This window comes from Anopheles merus, chromosome 2L (assembly GCF_017562075.2).
Source record: "Anopheles merus strain MAF chromosome 2L, AmerM5.1, whole genome shotgun sequence".
Taxonomy (NCBI): domain Eukaryota; kingdom Metazoa; phylum Arthropoda; class Insecta; order Diptera; family Culicidae; genus Anopheles; species Anopheles merus.
In genome coordinates this window covers 20,869,151-20,889,815 of record NC_054083.1, presented here as the reverse complement: position 1 = coordinate 20,889,815, position 20,665 = coordinate 20,869,151, and the positions used below count along the sequence as shown (strand labels likewise).

At 45.2% G+C, this 20,665-nt stretch overlaps 1 protein-coding gene across 1 annotated transcript in view; it reads left to right on the top strand.

Moving 5' to 3' along the window:
• The first annotated feature begins 808 nt into the window (after positions 1–808).
• Positions 809–20,665, top strand: part of LOC121593994 (agrin) — a 48,872-nt gene continuing 29,015 nt past the window's right edge. Inside the window, exons 1-2 of the mRNA XM_041916826.1 lie at positions 809–1,056; positions 2,482–2,818. Coding sequence (XP_041772760.1) covers positions 2,758–2,818 — 61 coding nt within the window. The 5' untranslated portion in view covers positions 809–1,056; positions 2,482–2,757. The remainder of the gene's footprint in view (positions 1,057–2,481; positions 2,819–20,665) is intronic.

The following is a 20,665-nucleotide window of genomic DNA, read 5'->3' as shown; positions in this document are numbered from 1 at the left end:
GAAAGAAAATAACCTTTTTCCAGCCCCCCAAAAGCGAACAACCGACCGTGAGAGTGCGGTGCAATGCTGCTGCAATCTCAGCTGCACTTGCATCCGGTGTGCACTGGTCCACCCGTCCTCGGCTCACACTTTCTCCCATCGGCGGCACATGTACTCCAACTCGAAACTCTCCCGGTGACCGTGCACAATCTCATCAGCTCTCCCATTTCTCCACCTTTCTTCGTGTTCGGCGTTCGGTTCGTTCGGCATCGCTCGGTGGAATCGGGAGTTGAGTAGAAGGTTTTGCTCTTCACTAACCCCTTCATCCCCTACATTCGGCGAGAGGATGAGAGCGCTCCAGATGGAGCGGAGCGTCACGATCGTTCGCTTTTCCTCGCGCCACTCTCAATTGAAGATCACGCCAGAGAAAAGTGCAACCTCCAAATCCTCTTTTTCCCGAAGCATCGGCCACAAAACAGGGGAAGGCCAAGATTTGGAGATGTTACGCTTCGGGCTGAGAACGTCGGAGAGCGTTCGGTCGGGCCAGCTCACAGAGAGTGTGTAGCGAAGCCCCACGAACGGTGTCGGTGAGCGAACTCCTCCTGGGAGGCTGCACGCCGCTACCTTTTTGCGCCTCTTCCGGCACCAGCGAGGGATAGGAAAGAAAGATGTGAAAAGCAAACAAAAGCAAACTCACCCCCCTTGTCCGGGACTGTTCGGTCCGGGGGGGGAGGCTGGAGAGCTGCTGGCCGATTGCGCTCGCGGTCGCTGCGCCCGCGTTCGTGGCGGTCGTGGCTTTCTCTATAAATTCCGTAAGCCTTGGCATTGAAAATTCATTCTCGATTTATTTCTCCTTGGACTTGGACCAGTTTCTTCCAAGCTCACCCCGAACCCCAGTTGGTGGAGCCGTTCGGAGTGCGCCGTGTGCAGTGTCTGTGTATACCTTCCCGACCGCCCGAGTGCGCTTCAGTTTGTTGCCTTTTCCCGACCGCCAGTGACGGTGACTGCGAGTGCGAGTGCAAAGCCCCGCCACGAGTATTGGCCCTACACTGGTGTGTGCGAGCGCACGTGAAAGAGGTGCGTTTGGGTGGTTTGATTGTTTTGCGGTGAACGGATTTTCGTGCGTGATTTTGAGTGTTTTTGTTGATTGAAATTTATGCAGAAGTTTCAGCGGACAAACTGAATGAAGTGTATAATTGGTGACAATGACTTAAACCCGTGCGAAAGAGTGCAAAATTGAAGTAAATGGATTCAAATTTGAGTACCTCCAGAAAGTGATTGCTATGGACAACAGTGAAAGACACAACTAGTTATTGCACAACCTAATTAGACTCTGTCATTGGACTTCATTAACGATTTAAAACAGATTGTGTTAAATAGTTGGGAAAGGATTTGGTGGTTGCTAACAGTTCGTTTACATTCCTTTCTCTCTTTCCAATCAAGATTTAGCTCTTTTTATTTTTAAACTCACTTAAAAAAGAACTCCACTTGTCCAGACACAGACTTGTCGCTTGACCCTTTCCGTTATCGTTCTCATCTCAGAGACCGAACACGTACTCGAACCACACAACAAAAATACTACCAATTGTGCAGTGAATGGACTGTGTTCGGCGACGGCAGCGCCGTTTCGCGATCGTTTCGTAGGTGTTTGGGCCCGACAAAGCGACTCGAAACTCAATTAAATGATAAAAGTGGCCAGAACCTGCTCCCGACAACAGCTCCGCTTGCTGCACATTCCCTCTGCTGCTGGCTCGGCGATCGTCATATTCTTTCGCCGATCGGAGACACATATACGAAAAATCGTTATCTTCGTTACGTTTGGCGATCGCTGCTGAGCTAAATAACAAAAAAAGAAACGAACTGGATGGATTAATTAAGATGCACCGGAAGCCAGGCGACGGTGGTAGACGCATCGTTGCAAATTGCATGGCACACACACACAAAATCAAGAAGGAGTGCCATGTCTTCTCGACACCGTATGAGTGGGTTTTGGTTACGTTTGCAGAAAGCACAGCCGTGTCGTGATAATCAACGAAAATTTGTCATCCGCCCATGATGATGACGGGTTGATTTCGTTTTTTCTTCTATTATGCTGTTTCCTTGTTTTTCTCTGCTGTGATTTATCTATGTCATACAGAGAGCAAAACGTTCATTATTTTTCATTTCGAATGATTGTATTAATTTAATACATTGTATTAATTGTATTAATTTAATACATTAATTTCGAATGATTGTATTTTAAAGCAATGTTTTAAGGCTATGTTTTAATTTTTGTGATTTGTTTGTCTTCAATAATTACTGAAGAATGGATTCTATTTATGGGTTGTTACCTTTAGGAGTTGTTATTTTAGGAGTTTTAAAAATTAAAATGCCTGAAGCAATTACTAATAAGTATTTCTAAAAAATATTTTCTAATGAACTTTCATCACTAGTTCATCATAAATAATCATTTAATGAGCCTATTTAATTTCAACATTTGTTATATTTTATTCTCTGTTATAGTTTCAGACTATTTTAGCATAAACATTTTGTGACAGTGAAACAAGAAAAAAGGAAACACAGAAAAAACGACCTACAAAAAAACAATTCAGAGTGCATCGTGTGCATCCCCGCGAGTGAAACAGACCGCGAACGGTGTGTTTTTGTTGCGAAAAAAAGAAGCAAAACTCAAGTGCAGTGAAAACAGTTGCAACATTCTTGCAACCATTCGGAAAAACGGTACATTCTGTGAGTGTGTTTGTGAGTGTGTGAGTGTGTGAGACTAATCGGAGCTCAACCATGTGGAAGCTGGTGACGCTGCTGGCGGTGCTGTTCGCGTTCGAGGCCAGTTTTGCAAAAGGTAGGCATGGTGGCGCACGATCATTTGCAGTGAATTTATTTAAATTATTAATTTGACATGACAAAAACGGCACCGAGTGTACACCGAGTGTGGTTATTCCTTTTCTTTTCGCCCTGTTCCTATTCAAACCGTGCACGCCTCACCCGGGAAGGGAACGTTCTAGCGAGCGAAAGACTTCTTTGTTTAATTATTACTTCCCCCTGTTGGGCCGGCACGGTTGCCCGAAAGACACGTGTCCACTTGGAGCACTTCATTCGCCGGCGCCCGAAGTGGGCCCTTTTAATTGAGGTCATCGTCAGGTTTTTGGTCAGTAATTAAAACTTCGACCAGGGCAAATACTTTTTTCCCCTCACACAAAAAAAAACCAACCAGACACCCATGCTCACCCAAGCGTTCAGTCCACAAATAAACAGAACGAGCACACACACACACACACACACACGCCAAAACCCCGAGAACAGCTCCACTTCAGCCCAGTGCTACGATTTTGATTGAAGGGTTTTCTGATTCGCAATTCATCCCTTCCTCCTCCTCCTCCTTCTCACCTCCTCAATACAACGTTTCATTCCGACGTCCATCTCGGCTCGGTTCAGCCTGGGACGCGCACCGGCTGGTAAGATACCGGCACCGGTTTGCAAAATGCCGGCTTCCGGCCGGGACCGGATCCGTTGTCGTCGTCGTCGTCGTCCTTCTTCTGCCGATGGGAACGGAGCCGGCTGACGAATGTTTCGCAAGGTCCTGTGTGGCGCGTGTGTTCTGCGCGGTTTCCATACGCATTCGTTGCTTTTATTGCGCGTTTCTCCCGCACCGAGGCAACAGGGTGAATGGTGGTATTCACTTGCGAGCCAGTGAACTTTTGTACATTACTTTAATCGAGAGGTAGTTTCGATTTTGATTGTTTTCACAATTTTCTGTTGCTTTAAAAATGCTTAGAAGATTTTTTTTTTTTGGGGAATCAGTTTTTTGGGGAATCGAATAAAGTACATTAAGAAAATAATAAATATTTTCAATGATAAAGAAAATTAATTTAGTTGAGACGGAGAACTTTCCGTTTGATTAACTTCAAAAATAAACTATATGCAATTTCCCATATTTTTAGGAATAATTACATTGAAATTGCTACTTTAAATTTAAATTTAAATCCTTTAAAAATCAGTTTTTAAGCTTGGCATTTAGGGGTTTCTTACACAGATTAAAAAAACAAATATAACCTGTAAAAACATTTTTTTCCAAAAATATATCAATGAATCATTACAAAAAATCTACCTTGCTATTATAACATTTATGACACACTCCAGCGCAACGGTGCAGCCGAAGTAATCTACAATCGTGGCGTATTTCTCTTCCACATCGTCAACCACAATTTCACTGCTCATTCGAATTGCTCCAAAATGTGCCCTTCTTCTACCACTCCCTCTCCCTGCAAGGAGCAGTGGAAACATAACTGACAAGAAAAAACTGACAGAAACTAACAAAACTGATGCCCGAGTGTGCTGCAATGGAAGCAAAAAATATAACCCCAACTCATGACTCTTTCATCCCTCTCCCCTCTCTAATGACAACACTCAAAAAAACTGCAATCCAGCGCATAAACGACCGGATGAACCTAAACGCACCTCCCCCCAAAACAACCGTTTCCCTGCTTCACTCCTTGGTTTTTGGGGCAAGAAAAAGGCGCAGGAGAAAGCATCACGGCAGGATTGGTGTTTGTGTGTGCATGTTTTTTTCCGTGTCTGTATTTTTGCTGTTGTTTTGCTCCGAGCCTTCTCCCAAGCCCCCCGATTCACCCTTTCCATCCCATGCTTTACTTAACGGTTGCACATGCGGATGAATTTCACTTTCCATTTCACGGTTCCCTTGCAGCGAGAACGCGCACAACCCACAGGGCTCGACGTTTATGCTTCCCGTCCTAGGGCGGTTTTCCAATCCACCCATTGCACACGGTACGCCTCCTTTCCGGCAGCGGGTGCGATGCTGCTCCCGGCAGCCCTCCCTGCCTACCAGATGCTACCACAAACTGTGGGTCCATGTAGTTCTCGTTAGTTTGTTTTTTTTTTAACTCTCCTTCCACTGCTCGCCCTACAAGTCGCTGGCTGTCTGACCTCGGTGCGCTTTAATGTGGACAGCATAAGCATATATTTACTTTAACGCTCATTTCGCCCATCCCGAGCCGCTCGAAAGCTCATTTTCTCCATGAAGCAAGGTTCCTAGGAATGGGAAGGGAAAACACAGAGATTTCTGAACAGATCAGACAAGATCGGTCCCGACTATGGGGTGTACTTGTTGACCTTTTGCTGCTCGACCAGCACGCTGGGGACGGTGTTTGGGATGCGGTCGGTGTTTAGGATTCCGGACACATCAAATAAAAGATAATCGTTGTGCGGAGATGGAAGGAGCAAAGCCGAAGAAAAAACAGACACGAAAAGCTCCGACCTTTGTCCTTGAAAGCTCAGCAAGAGAAGGGCTGGCTCATGAAACGGCTCTATCAATACTGCGCTGGAAAGTAACGCAGCTCGTTAAGAGCATGAAACCGAAATTGATTCATTATTTCCCGTCGGGCTGGCCACTTTCCAAGGACTTGTGTGTGTGTGTGTTTTTGTGCTATGGGAACCATTATTCTCCCTTTCAAGTCTGGCAAACTGTGAGAATGTCTGTATGCAATAATAAGGGCACATTCATTGTCAGATTATCGTACAAACTGTAAAATAGAAGTTCAGAAAAAGAGCATTCAGAAATGATCTTTAAGACTTTTAATTCAACCTTTATAATATTTGTAGTTATTTTTACTCATCAGATAAAATATAAATTAAGTTTCTGTGAGTTTAAAAGGAACCTAGGAATAAAAAAATCTATTTCGCAATGCCCAGCTACAGTTATTTCTGGATTCGTTCCACTACTTCTCCACTTCTCCACGAGAGGCTAAAATCTGCTACGATACCGTTGGCTACATCATCCCTTGCAAATCCCATGCCCAATGCAAAACTAGAGCAAACAGTTCCTTCTCCTACGTGTGTATGTGTGTTTTTCAAACCGTCAGAGTCTACTTCCATTTACCTTTTGCTTCTTGAAACTCACTTCTAATCAATTTCTTACCATGCTTCATCTCACTGAAGCGTTAAACGTAACACTCGAAACCGGCACGCGCTATAGTTTACGTTCAGTTAAACTCTTCACACACACACTCCAGTAAAAGTACAATCACACTCTGATTTTCGGGTTTTGTACGTGGTGATCTTCAACCGAACCTAGACGACCCTTCGAGCGATAATCAAGCCGCGATTAAAGCGTATCGAACGCTTCAACCGGCTAAGAAAACACAGTTTCACACCGACGGCGCTCTTCGCATTCAATCCTCCCCAAAACTCCAACAAACGTCATTGAGAAGATCTGAAAGCAAAGAATAACACTTCACTCTCCGCAAAGCAAAAACCCCCTTTCCAAATGGATATCAATTAACCATTTTTCGTTCTACACTCATGCGCGCCGGTGCGCTCGATCCACAGCTCTGGAACCTTTTTCTGACATCTCCAGGGTCCCAGAAGCAACTCTTCCCCGGGGTCTAACCTCCGATTAATGACGTTTCAACAAAAGCGACAACCGGCCGGCGTAGGAGATTGAAATGAGGATTTGCCAGAAATGGGAATGAAAAAAAGACGACTACCAAGAACGTTTGTACCGTGGTTCCGAGACGGAGTCGATCGTTCCGGGTACACATTGGGCGGGAGGAATCGGCCGTTAAAGTCGTCCGCTACTACTGCCACCGATATGTACGTACGAATAACCGCGATCCCAGCAGCAGCAGCAGCAGCAGCAGTATGCCCAAGTTCGTGCTCAAGGTCTCTGAACTCTGCGGGTCTTCGGGCTGCAACTGGTTCGCATCGGAAGGTCCAAAACCGGGCGTGGTTCATGCAAGCCGGGGCAGCTGTTACGCTTGGGAAGATGGCAGCATTACGTAGACGCTTCTTCGCCACTTCACCGTCCTTGCTGCTATGTTTGCCCTTTCATGTACACGGCGCGAACCTTCGGAAAGGATCGTGTGGCGGGCAGAAGAGATTTACAGCGCCAACCCGGTGCGTAGATTAATTGCTGTGGGAGAGAACTGATTAAACCCCGAGTAGCAGGGGAAAGGCTTGCGTCCAGGCGGAAAAGTTAGTGCGATGAGAGAGACACATACAACCGGCGATCCTCTCTCTTCGTGGAACGTGGGACAATGATCTATTTCTTCACGCCCTGCCGAAGATCATTGCCAACCTCACATTAAGCGCATTATTATTATTTCAATCTATTCCGGATTATCTTCACCACGCTCTAACCACTCTACTGCAGACACATGCACAAAAAAAGGGTGGCCATTCAGCACTTCATCACTTGAATGGCGATAATGGCAATGAAAGAGAATTACAGCCCAGTTTTAGCTAACGTCATCTGAGCGGATGATCCCAGGGTGAACCGTCGGATGAAGATGTACATCCTACAAGTTTAATAATTCAATTAAATCAAATCACTCTGACAGAGTGGTCACAGTAACAAAAAATAACCATCTCGCCAGACTTTGCTGTCTCACGAACGAAGGTCCTGAGCAGGAACGCCAGGAACTAGTGCTAACCGGTTTCCCTTTGGCACCACCGACCGTTTCTGAAAGCGTTGTTTCATCGACGTGGAGTCGCAACCCACCGGAACATCCAACATGATTTTCGCATGTTCACGAGATCGTATTTACTTTATTCACATGCTCCACACCGGATTCCTGGTCCTGCATCTTCCCATCCGCCACCTCAATCACTGCCTCCCCATCTACTTCGCTCGGTTCTTCTGAGGGTCTGAAAGTTGGGAGCCAACCTGGGCGCCATTCCCGTGCCCCGTGTGGTCAGCGGTCAGCTTCACGCACACGACGATGATTTACGACACGGCCGTTCGACACCGGGAGGTCGAAGAAAAATGTCATAAGTGGAGGTGCAAAAATCGAATCAAAACTACCACACACTGCTGCCTAGGCATGGCATTCCCAACGAACAAACTCCGGCCACAGCACAAGACGATAGCAACCAACCTAGCCGTTTGATCTTATTGTTGGTTCAGTTTTTCTTTTTGTGTCTGTGTGTTTTTTCTTCGCACATTCGCACGTCGATTGCATTCACACCGGCCGAAACCGCTCGGTTCTATTCTAGTGCTGTCCCACTCCACAGCGATTCGTCCGGCCTTAAATTTACGCGCTCGTTAACTTTTATTACGAGCTGTTAGGACATGTGTTATGGAAGAGGCGAAGAGAGGGCAAAGGGAGCTGGTGGTTAACGAGTGCAAGGGAAGCACCGATTAGCACGCTGTTGCGTTGGTGTGCGATAAAGTTCGAATTCCATATTTTACTTCTAATTGTAATGTCATGTACTGACTACAATCAGGAGATATTGTACCGATATGATACAATTGATAGGGTTATGATGGATGACATTATTCACTTTATGATCAAGTTGATAAATCTTATTTTGTGTCTATAGTTTTTTCTAGTTTTGCCTGTTTTCATTGCATATTTTTCTGTAGCTTTGTTTTTGATTCATTCTTTCATTTCATTTTAACCTTCTTCCTTTCTCCTTTCTTTTCCTTTCATAATCTTTACAAGTTTCTTGTTAACTGTTACAAATCTAATGCTTTTTCTTTAAGATTATGTTTATTGACTAGACAAGTTTGACAAAGCTCAATGTTTTTTTTTTCATTTTTCTATTATTTAAGCTTTCTTCTAAATAAGTAAGTTTTCTTCCATCACTTTATTAATTTTTCACTCCGATTCTTCTCTCGTATTTTATTTCTATTAATCTCTCATTCTTAAAGCCTTGACTTCAAATGCTTTTTTTTTCTTTCTTCTATATTTAATTTTATTACTTTTTAACTTATTTAATTTTTTTACTCGGTTTGTTCTACTAATCTACAATTTATTTGTTTTTGTTTGCGACTTGATGCGTCGTTACTTAGTTGTTATTAATGTTAAGTTTATTAAATTTGCTCATTATCTTTTGTACTAATATCTCTTTTTTGTCCGTTTTAGTTTTTGTTGAATCTATGACTAATGCTAATTGTATTGATTTCTTTATATTTCCTCCTACTCTCGCACTTTTTATTAAACAATCCTATTCCTTGTTTTCCACCCCCTTCCATACTATCGCATCATCCACTGGAACGCAAACGCGATACCCGATAGTATATCTTCATGTTCGCAAACTGTTCATGTTCACAGGGAAAAGAGCAAAGAGATGAGAAGTAGGCAAAAAAAGAATCCACTCTCTTAACAGCAAACGATTAAAACAAGATCAATATCGCGGGAAATCACGAGACAACCGGAAAATGTCTAGAACGCCATGCACGCCATGTGAGTTCTAGTCAACATTCCCTTCCCTTCCCAGGCGTCCCTTCCATCGTACGGAGCGTGTTAGAAGAGCATCGTCGAGCTATGTTCGGTTGTCGCTTTTGTTTGTTTTACTATGCTATGCTGTGCGTTTTTTTTTTCTCTCTCTCAACCAGTAGCTGCCAGCGGGCATCCACCCAGTGCCTGCCGGTACAATGACTCCCGGGTGACACGGGTCTCCCAACCCCTGTCCCCTGGTTCCCAGATGCGCGACTATAGCATCGCCTAGGAATCCGGTAGAACCGCTTGTCCAACTTCCAAACCCCGTCCGGACTGTGTATCTTCTCGAGCGCGCGGTTTTTTCTTCTCCAGCTGCGCATCTGCGGTATAAATTATCTGTGACCGTAATAAAAAAAAATCTCGCAAGATAAGATGACACGATAAGACGATACGATTGGTAGTGGCGGAGGCTGGAGACTCGCTCCATTGCGGGTTGCTTTTGCTGAGTCTCTCTCTCTGTCTCTCTTTCTCTTTGTCTGGTGGCGCTTTGCCCTGGGTCGAAGATTCGTCGGAGCGATATAATTACAAGCCCGATCCGTTGACGAGAAGATTTGCAACCGTTTGCGGACCGTTTGCTGGCAGTGTGTCATACGTTTGACGGGCGGTTGCTGCCGCGCTGAGGATTTTGTCGCTGAACACTGGCGGCTGACGGTTCCGGTGGTTCTCCATAACTCCGTAGCGCTATAGCCGAGTTTTAACGGTTAGCAACAGCACATGGATGCTCTTAGAAGGCTCTTGCAAGACTCAAAACCTAAGCATCGTGCAGAGCATAAACTGCTTTGTTGACACTTTGCGTGAAGTAAGCTCCAATATCCAAAAGCAGCGGGGTGGAAATACTTCCACCGAAACCATACCCCACCATCACAGACACCAAGCTCCGTTACAATCCGCGCCTCGAAGCCTCAATCCACTCATGCACGGCCATCGCACCACCACCACCGATCCGATGGCGGGAAAGTTTCCTCTTAACCCGATTTTCGGTGTGGAAAAGGTACACGATACACTGGCTCGATCTTCAACCCGCCAGAAACAATGCTTCCGTGTAGCGGTGTGTCCACTGCTCCCCCCCAAAACATTACCCCGACGAAATCTTCACACACCCCACGCCCAGTGTCTTAACGCCGAAAGTGTCGAAAGGTTTGAATATTCATCAAGCCACGCATTGTCCCACGTCTAGCTGAGGTCGCAGGGGGTCGCAGGGATTGGAGGCGTTATGCTCGCGGTGTCAAACCACCGAACCACAGACCGCGAGCCAAGACCGGGTCAGTAGCGGGACGGGTCGGTTCGCATCGTGCAGTTGACTTTTCGGCTAAGTAACGGTTAGTAAGCGGACGGTGTTGCGAAAAACTTTACGCCAAGAATTTGGACGCCCGTGGTTTACCGGTCTGCATGTGACCGCTTAACGACCACACACATACACACGCACACACACACCACACTACCCCCAGAGAGCGGAATTGGGGTGCAAAGAAAGTTGTTGAAAAACCAACTTCACCAACACTTCACCGCTCCAGGTGATGATTTTTGGCAGTTAAAAGCAAAACAATGCGGCAGAGAGGGGGGGGGGTTAGCTTGCAGTGGCTGTTGTTTTTGGTTTGTTTGTTTTTGGTTGCTTGTTTGAGTGCGATACACGCTCTTGTCGGCGACACAGTCCAGATGCGGTGGTTGGCCAAAGTAAACCAAGTCACGAGGTGATGGATGTTGGTTTGAGCGGTGCAAGAAGAAAAGAAGGTGTGCTATTTGTTTAACTCTAATCACTGCGGACAGTTTGTGACAAATAGGGACAATTGCTAATTGGTTGCTAATTTAAAGAACAAAATAGCTAAATATCTTTAAAGTGGTCAGTTGTGAAGAAGCAGCAGTATCTGGTTGGCATAAGATCATAAACAGAAATGTAATTCAAAATAACAGGTTTGATGTTAGGACCAAAAAGTATGTAAAAACTCCATAACAATTAAATAAATTATAAAGCATGATAAAAACATTCTTCTTTTAGCTCAGTTGTTATAATTTTGGACTGTAACTATCACCATTGAAGAAGCTAAATTATAAAATAGCTATTCCAAATATTCCTTTACATACATCAACCACTTATGATCTTTAATAATACTATTTAAACGTGTCTGCCAAACTGATGGTCTAGGTAACACTAAAGATAGTTTAAAAAAATCGGGAAAAAAAACTTTGAACAAACTGACCGAGTTCTGCAAACCATAGGAAAGTATTTCGCAACGACCTCAAGCACACTAGCACTTCCCTAAAACCACAACAGTATAAACTCACAGCCACAGTAGAGATGACAATATGGCACAGGAGTGTTGAACATATTTTTGGGCTACAGCACCAAAACCACAACCCACTTTTGCTGGAGTTTCGTTTGCATAAAATTGTTCAATGTCAGCCGAGAGAAAATCCACAAATTGTTGTTATTTCGTGAATCTTTCCAGTGGCTCACACAAAACAGACAAAATACCTTTTCATTTTGTTTTCATTTTATTTTTAATCTGTAAATTCTAATCTGCTTTTTTCTCAAAACCAATTAAACAATCAATGGTACTTTAGATGCATCCCTAACATAAGGCTACGTCAAATTGCATTATATCCCTTCAACAGTTATTTTGCTGCTGTCACAATCAACGCTGCAGCTAGCCGGCGCTATTATCACTCCCCCCGTCTAATCCATAGCATACACGCACTTATTACATTTTGCAAAATACACCCGGCACCGGCAAACACACTCACACCCAAACCAAGTGACCCTAATGGGTTTGAAGGCGTGTATGTAACGTGCGTCCGGTGGAACGGAGACGAACCTCAGCCAAAAACAAAACCCGCACCATTTTAACGCAGACTACACAACGCGCTCCAATCGGTAACGAGTGCAGTGTGGCAAAAAATCGTTTGTAAAAATTGGCACACAAAAAAATCTCTACCACGAATGCTCACTCACGGATCGCACGTGTGTTACACAATCTGTACGGCGGCTTACCGGAAACAAGCGTGAAAGTAATTTCACAACGGCGGGTCCCGATTAAGGCCAGCCGCTTGGAAAAACGCTTTTGCAATAAAGAAAACGATCGTGGAGGTGGAAAAACTGCATCAACAACGGTGGCATGCAGATGTGGAAGCTTTGAACGGGTTGCAGTGGCGAAAAAAAACGGAACAATCACGCTAAACCGTGAAGGTCCGTTTAGGGGCTGCAGATTGCATACCTGCTAGGCGCAACGTGACGGATTATCCTTTCGTTTTGCAAATTCGAACGGAAATAGGTCGCTGCGCTTAATGGAAATTGGAAACAGGCTTAACCTAGGGTCTTATGCTGGAGAGCTGTAAATGAGGCAAACCGAACTGAGGATAGCTAATCAACTGTGCAAACAAACAAGCAAACAACCCTAAATCTGCAACGTAATGAGACAGTTCTAAACAAATTCAAACACGAAGAACAAAACCGCCTTCTAGTACAGATCCGATGCTTTACGCTTCCGAGAACGATTCTATATGCTTGTTTTTGATGTTCTTTAAAGAAAGACTACATAACGTCCGAACTTCCCAGCCGTGAAGAAACGCTTCCGAGCATCGTTTTCCTACATTTTCTTCAACTTCTAGTGTGATCAATGAGGAGAAAACGAAAGAAAAAACTCACAAAAGACAAACGGTGTGCATACTTGTGCCTACCGATTAGCTACGCTTCCGTGGCGTAGACTTGTCGCTCAATTAGCAGCACCGTTTCCAAGCCGGAAGGCAGGAAACAATCAACGGCACCACCATAAAACGTTGTGGGAGGCAGGCAGCACCTACCGCAGCGAAATCCAGTAAACCACTACCACCGGCAACACCAACACCTAGGGATGGAGAAATTCCTCAAAAAAGGTGTCAAATGTTTGGTTCTGCTGCTGATTTTCCGTGTCAAACCGATTCCACACAAACTCGTGATACACATATAGCTCAAATGGTGGGAAAACTCACCGGTCCGGTGGTTCCCCGTGTTTCCACGCGCCTGATTTATGTAGGTTTTTCCTTCTGCCCGCAGTTGTTGTTTTCGCTCAGTTCCGGTGGCAGATCAAACGCTGTGGTAGTGATAGTAGGTTGGGAAGGGTGGCTTTGATAGTTCCACGCTCGCTGCTCTTCAGCATTGAGGTGCTGTCCGCTTTGCTCAATACGACCGCCCCAAGGAGGACAGCGCGAATGAGTGGAAATGGGTGTAGATAGGGCAGAGAAGCGGAGCGAAGAAAAAAAAACGCTCAATGCGGAAAGCTTTGCTTGATGAAAATCTACCAACAGAAGGGAACGGTTAGGCTGCTTCTGCTGCAAAAGGGACAGCAGCAACCACAACAAAGAGATACACGATCGAAACACTAGCACAAACAGCAACCCTCAATTGTGTTATCAGCAGAAGGGTTTTATGATAATTAGACGCTCGCGCGCACCGATGATAAGGGCTACATAATGATACGCTTTCCGGCCTCGCTTTGGACGCTGCTGTGACCAACTTTTGATTCCTCTTTTCCCTTGTTTTGTGGCGGAGTTTAACCTTTTTTCAATTAACCGCCCCGGCATTAAGATGCGCGTGTGGAGATGAGTGTAATTTCCCCAGACTAGTGTTGCCAATGGACGCTAAAATGACACATATCAGTGTGGTGCGCTTTGCCTGCCTGGTTCGTTTGCTGTAATTTATTGTGCATATTCATGATACTCCCGATGCTTACGAAGGTAATGATCCGCCTGGTATGGTAAAGAAAGCAAAAACGAACCCTAGAAAGTGGGGCAATTCATGGATGCATCAACAGAACCAATCGATTCGCATCTGCACACACTGTAATAGGCTAAGCGCCTGTTGTTATGCAACTGTTAAAGCTCCAGATCACTTTTAAGGGATTGCTTTCCTTTTACACCTTGATCTTCACCTTCATAGTGCAATCACACGTCGACTAGCTACTGTTTTTTTCATGCACTTTTTGCTGACGATCGTGAGGCTGGCGACAATCAAAGTCCCAATCATTCCCTGCCTATTAGAAACAGCTTTTACTTCCATCTTTGGTACAACAATGAACCCTCCGATGAGCGATAAATCAATAAATCGTTTTAATACCTCTGATTTAGCACCGATTTATGTCACACATCACACACCCACAGGCACAGGCCCGTTTTGCCCCCCAACAGCAATAAAGTAGGCCAGTAGTATGTTTGACATTTCGCGTCTGGGAAAGCAAGTTCGTTCCTTTGCACCATGGACGGGCGAAGAAAAATGTTATAAATCGCGCCAATCCATCTTACTACGCCGTGAAGGTGGCAGTTGGTGGGGTTTTTTCACCCTTCCGAATCAATCGATCACGTAGCGGTTGGGATGAGAAGACCACTATGCGGACCCTTGCTGCACCGCACGACCACTTAGCGAAGAATGTGAAATAATTGAAGAAAGGGGCTAGCCGATGCTAGACTTATTGGCCCATCAGTGCAATCTCGATTGGAATGTATTTATCACTCTCTATCTCTGTGTGTTTCTGCTTCACCTCTTGCTCTGTCACCATTCCTAACGGATGGGTCAGTGTTATTTGATATGCTTTTAGCGGATTCCGTTTTCATTCGCAGCGCTGCACTTTTCCATCCTCTATTTAACACGTTTGTTTTTCTTTCTTTCTTCTTGCTTTTTCAGGTGAGCATATCTGTGCTGTGTGAGTGGCTGTCTAGCAGACGGCCGTTAGTGGCACCTTCAAGAATCGATAAGCCGCAATCGATAAAGCAAAAGGGAAGACATTTGAAATGTAATAAAACTGGCAACGGGAAATGACGGTTTTCCACCCGGTTAAGCTTCTACGTTTTTCACAAGGGCAGAATGTGACGAGCTTTTTTCATGCCGGGGAAAAGGTGCTCAAGTAAGTGTGAGAACCAATTACCGATTGGATGGCATGTGCGGGATTGAATTTGTCCGTTGGATTCGCGTTCTAAGAGATAATGGTGATAATGTGACCTTGACCTATATTCAATAACGCTATCATTAAGTAAATATTATTCGAATCTCTGTTTCACACATTTTTGTTTATTGTAATGACACATTTTGACAACAGTTATCCAAATCTTTACACCAAATCATTAGTACCAAAACTATAAGGTATAAATACAAAAAATAATACATCTTTATTTCTAACAAATTGATTCAATAAATGTAAAGTTATTATTACTTCCTGATTCAATTTGAAATTGACTTCCTTTTTTATTCTAAAAAACCTATTCATAATTCAACATTTTGAGCATTATCTTCACATCATAACTCCTTGGAATGGAATTCAATGTTATAAAAACATAAAAACAAACATCGTGTACAACTATCTTAACTCAAACAAATTAGTTCCTCATTATATTTCAAGTACTTTTTCGTCCGTTCTGATATCAAGTACTAAACATCAGATTACGTCATGCAGAATAGTAGCACACACAAACACTGAATGAAGGTTATTAAGCAACTGCGGAAAGCATATCTTGTTTACTTGTTTGCATAACGCCTCAATTTCCCCCCGAAAGAAGCAATATAAAGCTACAATTGCTTAGCAATCTAAAGCTTTCTACGGCATCACACAAAACCCCCTCCATCCAAAATCCTCACAAGTGCAGCACGAGTGCAAGTGACATCGACCGCTCGGCAACACGCACCAGCCGCGCGAGAGGTGAAGATGACAGATTTAATCTAGCCCCGAACAACGGCCGCGACATCGTCGTTTACATCCAGCGCACATTACCGTGGTTTTGCTTCCCTTTTTTGTGTGTCCATCCGGACCCTCTCGGACCCACCCCCAGGGAGCGAACAACATAATGGCACAAGCACTACAGAGCCAGCGACCAAACGGTCGACAAATATGCTGTTAAACTACCCCCCTCTCCCCCTCCCAATTGTATCGCTCCACAAAGGTACGGTGGGAAATAGTGTAACATCTTAAGCGGACACTGCCTCCCGAAAGCCGGGCACCGGAGAGCGTCTTTGTGGTTCGATTTGGTTGCTGTAAGGCGGTGGAAGAGCCAGCATACAACAGACAACAAAAAAAGAGGTACACCGGGCAGAGAGGTAGAATAAATGTCACGGTAAGGTTATGTACTTGAGGATGTCACCAACGGTCACCACTGGCAACCACAACGCAACGGGGAAGAAATGCTTCTTCTCAAACTCCAACCGCCAAACGAACACCGCGACACGGTTCGAACTCGCGTGAACTGCGGCTGGAGTACAGAACAGAATGAAGAAGAGGAAGAAGAAAAAAAACACTCCAACAAGGAATCCCGCTCACATTGCCCAGCCGCATGTACCGTGCTGCACGTACGATGCGTTACAGAACATGAAGTTATTTCACCGCGCCGAGTCAGAGTAAAGTGACAAATGAATGTCGGCAATTTCTTTCCCCGCAATGCCGGTGTGGGTTGCAGGTTGGAGCCAAGATGCACTTTCATGTTGAGCGAAACACGTCGCGCCATCTGTCGGTGACAGGAATGCCTTTGGGAGGGGGAAGGGGGGGATTGATATCGAAGGGGCCATAAAAAAAAAACAGTGAGATGGAGAGAACGGAACGCAACAATTGTTGTGTGGTTCTGCTCTTGCATTATAATAAACGGGCATTGGAAGCGGAGGGACAAAACGCTGAGCACAGAGTTGCCGGCGGACGACGGTTGAAATGTCGCGATCCAGGACGTGCTGCCGAGCAACATGTGCTATATTTCTTCATACCGTTGACGTCTTACTGGTCTCCCCCTCGGCCCCCTTCCAAAGGCTGAAGAGAGGGTTTCGGTTATTCACTTTAAGCCATCCCAGCCGTACGATACAGAGACGTGAGTTACAGCGCACCAGAAGTTCTCCGAAGTTGTGCAGATTAACTTCAAAGTCCCGTGCCCTAAGCAACCGTTTGTCTTCGTTTTTTTTTGCCTCCCCTAAACGATGACGCGCTAAAGCTGGCCCAGGCCTTAATGCCCGGCCGACTTTCGACACGTTTCGTGTGTCGGCTTTTTTAGCGCATGCGCCTCACGTCCTCCTTTAATCTCACAGGCCGTTAGATCTTAGAGCACTGCTCTCAAACCTCCCCCGGCCGGTCCAGATTGAATACAGACCCGATTTATTTGCCTTCAACAATGGCACTCAGCGTGTCGCGCGAAATATCTCTCCCGTGCGAAATCCCGCCGCTGCACTGCAACAGAAAGCGGGACAGATCATAACGCCACACAACGGGCCTGGGCTGAGCTCCAGCTGAAGATTAGCTGGAAGGTGTGTGGGTAGGCTGGATGGAAATCTTGGCCGACGTTTTAATTGACCGTGTCACCGCCCGTCGCAATGAAGCCGTCAACTCGATAGTGTTCGATCTTGAGAAGAAAGAAAAAATGGACACTAAGCTCACCGGAACCGGTATCGGATTGAAGTGAGCCGTTTTGATTTGTCAACGATCACGTCAAACGGTACGTTGGGAAAGGTTGGGATAAAGCTTGACCTAACCAGCCCATTCGTTGGTGTAAGGATTTTGTAATAAACAGAGAGTGACATCATCCGTTCGATGGTCATATTATGAAGTAATATTTTATGCTTTGGAGGATGTAAGAGAACAAAAGGTACTGTTCAATGAAATTGTATCCTGGTCATGGCACCAAACTATGTTCACTTTTTTCTTCACAATATTAAGGCAATGTGAAGAAACTTAATCACTCAAAACAAATTTAAGAATTAAATTGAAGTAAACATAGCTGATTGATAGAAAAAACATAATTATTTCAAGTGATTTAAACTATACTTTTGATGCTTTTGCATTAAGCTTTTAAAATGAAAATTTATTAGGTGATCATTACTAGATTGGTGATCATTACTAGATTGATGATTACTAGAAAAAAAGGGTAAATGTTTGAAATTAATGTTGGATCACTGTATCATCTATATTCTTCTTTATTTTGCTACATTTCATAAAGAATTTTTTCAATGATTGCCTTTTCAAACCCAATTTTCAAGCTTTTCCTCTAATGCATGTAGCATGCGGCAATTGCTGCACACAAACAAATGGTGCCGGCCATCCGCTTTGCCAAGTTTTTCCTTTCATATTATGATTTATTGCCTGTTCTGTCCAGCTGTCTCATAAACCATTCTCCCTTTAATAAGCTAACCTTCCTCGCTCCCCACTTGCCAAAGTGACAATCCTCTACCAGGTTTTACAGTTTTGTCTAATTGTTTTTTCCCGCGAAACAGTTAGCAAACCCATCCGCTCCTTACATCACATTCACTTGTCTACCACAGCCCCACAACTGAACCTTCCTACCCCGGGAAAATCAAATAGCGCGCATGGTGCAAAAGGAATAATCGCAGCACAAACACACACACACAGACCTAGCTCCAACCTAACAGTAATCACGGCGCAAACGGTTATCTGGTAGCAACGAGCAGCAAAGGATAAATCATCATCCGTCGAGCGATCGATGTTTCTGTTCGCCCGTTTGGCGGTAGTGCTCGGGGATGGCAAAGCAGGGCTGTATGTGTGTGTGTGTGGAGGAAACGGAGCGAAAGTCAATTTATTTAATGATCGACAGCGCGGCTCGAGCTGCATACACACACTGTGCTGAGCGTCACTCAATGGGCTGGCTTTTCACTCCGTGTGTTCGATACTTTTCAATTTGCGTTCTGCCTTTCCCATAGCGGCAAACAACGGAACGGGCGACGGAAGGACGGGTATACCGCTCAAATAGCAAACACCGTGAAAGTAAAATTGTTTTCCCGGGATTTGCACACTGCCGCGTGGTCCGTTAGACCGCGGAGATCTTCGCCAAAGAACGCCACAGCTCCTCGTGCCAGTGTTTGTTGCTGCCTGTTTTTTCCGTGGGCGTTTGTGGGAGACCAACTTGTTCTTTACCATAATGGTGAGGTGAGACAGAAGAGTCGGGTGGCAAAAAATATTACCCCCATCAACCTGCTAGCTCGTTTGTACCATTTACGACAATCCGCCACGGACATTGTTAATCATGGCAATTATTATTTGTCGACTTTTCACGTACCCCTCTTTTTTTTTTTTTTTTGAGCGAGGTTCAGACACACAGCGCACCTAACGACAACGACGACAGCAACAACAAAAAATGTTCCCATAACATACACCTGACCCTTTTAAGTTCAAACGGTGTTGCTCTTTTTGTTTTCCAACGGGAAAAAAAAGCTACAAATTTCCACGCTCCGAAAGCCCATTCCACCGTAGCGTTAGTAGAGTCGATCGTTTCCGACATACCTCTAATGGTCCCTCTGCGCTCAGAGAAAGATCCCGTTCCTGACTTTCCGATCGTATTCGCCAACCATTTTGGCGAAGATCACGATCAACATACGAAACCCTTCGTGCCATCGTGGTGTGTGCATTCTTCGGGATCCATTACGCAGACCGCCTCAATGACAGGACGTCGCTGTTCTTTTTGGGAAGCATCTAAGCCACCACACCGGACCGAATCTAAAAATAGGGCCAACTCTGTGCCAGCAGCTCCCGAAGGAGCGCCAAGCCTATCATCACCTTATTTCCCTAACAACCGTTGCTTAGAAGCGCCCGGCAGCGGTGCTTGTTAGCCACCGAAGAGCGCGCCATTCCATCGCACCAATTAATCATTAGACTAATTTCGCGTCTGCGTGTTGCAAATCTTCACTTTTGCTTCCCTGCTTTTGTTGGGGTTTTGTTTCCGCAAGCGGCCAGCGGCTCTTTCGCGCCCACAGATGACTGACCAGAGCTGGGAGGTAATTCGATCAAGAGCAGCAGGCTGCTGGATTGTTTCTTGGGAAAGCTCCCAGGGTTTTAGGAAGGTGCGGGGCCTATGCCCGTTCGTTCGGGCGAAAGATCTAGCGGCACTTTAAAGCTTAACCTAAGGTTTACACCCGATGATGGAGCTCCGCTGCCGACACCTGATCATCGATCAAGTTCTGCACACTCTACCCAATTCCCAATGGTACCTGAGGCTGAGCTGAGTGCACTTCACTCGTCGTTCTTGACTATCTGTGCTTGTGATTCTATGAACTTCAATTCTTGCAAAGAGAGTGAGAGAGAACAGAGCACATTCGAGATGCAGTTTGATTAATAGAGTCCTTTCAAATAACTCACTCCTTTCATGGCTCTGCGAACGATCTCTCCGCACCACTGAGCCGAGAAGATAAGAAATATCTACTACATGCAATCATTTCTCTTCCCGATGTACCATTAGTCCCGACCTTAGTCCGAGCGTGGGTTTGCATTGAGCCGAAAGGATGGAATCGGGACAGTTCTATCACACGACGATTCCTCATTAGCTCCAATGCAAACCCTATAATTGGGTCAGCCGAGCAGACCCGTAGGATCAGTGGACGAATCGAGCCCGCATGCAAGACGCCAGCGAAACCGATCGTCCAAAGTTACCGGGCCCGATGATTATAAAATAAACTCCTCTCTCTCTCGTACGATCTGCTAGCGATCGTGCTAGCCTTTTGCAAATCA